The sequence below is a fragment of the Microtus ochrogaster genome, chromosome 15, assembly GCF_000317375.1.
Source record: "Microtus ochrogaster isolate Prairie Vole_2 chromosome 15, MicOch1.0, whole genome shotgun sequence".
In the NCBI taxonomy this organism is placed as follows: Eukaryota; Metazoa; Chordata; class Mammalia; order Rodentia; family Cricetidae; genus Microtus; species Microtus ochrogaster.
Genome location: NC_022017.1, coordinates 14871473 through 14872582, shown reverse-complemented (window position 1 = coordinate 14872582; position 1110 = coordinate 14871473). Strand labels below are relative to the sequence as shown.

Sequence of the window (1110 nt, the reverse complement as noted above, 5' to 3'; positions counted from 1 at the left end):
AGTGCTGAGGAAAGGGACTAGGTCTTTAGGTCAGCTGTGACAAGGAGCAGGCACAACCATGTGGCCTCCAGGACACACTCCCTGAGGGTACAAAGGCAGCCATGCTTCTGCCTGGCATTTGTTTCAGTGTTATCCATGCCTATTGGATCCACAGAAAAGGCCATACCATCTGTGGGTAAATAGCTCTGGCTTTGGGTTTCAAAAGGAAGGGCGTGTGAATAACTGTTCTCATTGAGGTCCTTCTCACGTTCTTAGATATGTTAGGATTAAAACAAAAACAACAAATGAGCTGCCACTCTCAATGCAGCTGCTAGTCATCATAAGATGAGCGCGCACGCACACTTTGAAACCTGGCATCAGGAGAGGAGTCTTAGTAACAGTCAGGGCCTAGGCTGGTTACTTTTTACCTTCATCTGTGGAAGCACTCAGAACATCTTTCCCTTACAGGCGACCCTGAAAGCGTGGCTGGGGAGTATGGACGACACTCCCTCTACAAGATGCTGGGCTACTTCAGCCTGGTGGGGCTTCTGCGCCTGCATTCCCTTTTGGGGGATTACTACCAGGCTATCAAGGTTCTAGAGAATATCGAGCTGAACAAGAAGGTAGGTGTAGCAGATTAGGACGGTACAATAAATAGCCAGGCCAGCTCAAGAATAACAATTCTTTTTTAGTGGCTAAAGGGGGAACTCACGTTACAAGAGGGAGAGGTCCGTCTTCCTATCTCTCCGGCGGGCACCACGCAGGGAGAGCGCGCACGTGGGTCTTCCCAGTTTTTCTTTTTGGGGTCCAGGTTGCCATTCCTTAATTAGATGTGATTGGTTGACAGAGTTTCCCCATTATCTCCCCCTTTTGTCTAAACAAGATCAATCCAAATCCAATACAACTATATACAATAGGAACAGATAACAAATATAAAATTACAAACAATAAACAATATTAAGTAAGGAATGCATAACAAAAGCTATACTAAACATTCTATTTCAAGGAGTCTAAATATTGCATTGAAAATAAGCTTGTCAGCCGGGCGGTGGTGGCGCACGCCTTTAATCCCAGCACTCGGGAGGCAGAGGCAGGTGGATCTCTGTGAGTTCGAGACCAGCCTGGTCTACA

General features: G+C 46.7%; 1 protein-coding gene across 2 annotated transcripts in view; it reads left to right on the top strand.

The window, feature by feature from the left end:
* The window catches only part of Eif3l (eukaryotic translation initiation factor 3 subunit L), a 23168-nt gene that overhangs the window by 12130 nt on the left and 9928 nt on the right, over positions 1 to 1110 (top strand). For both annotated transcript variants that reach the window (XM_005354213.2, XM_026782756.1), the window contains one exon: positions 448 to 602. In XM_005354213.2, coding sequence (XP_005354270.1) covers positions 448 to 602 — 155 coding nt within the window. The remainder of the gene's footprint in view (positions 1 to 447; positions 603 to 1110) is intronic.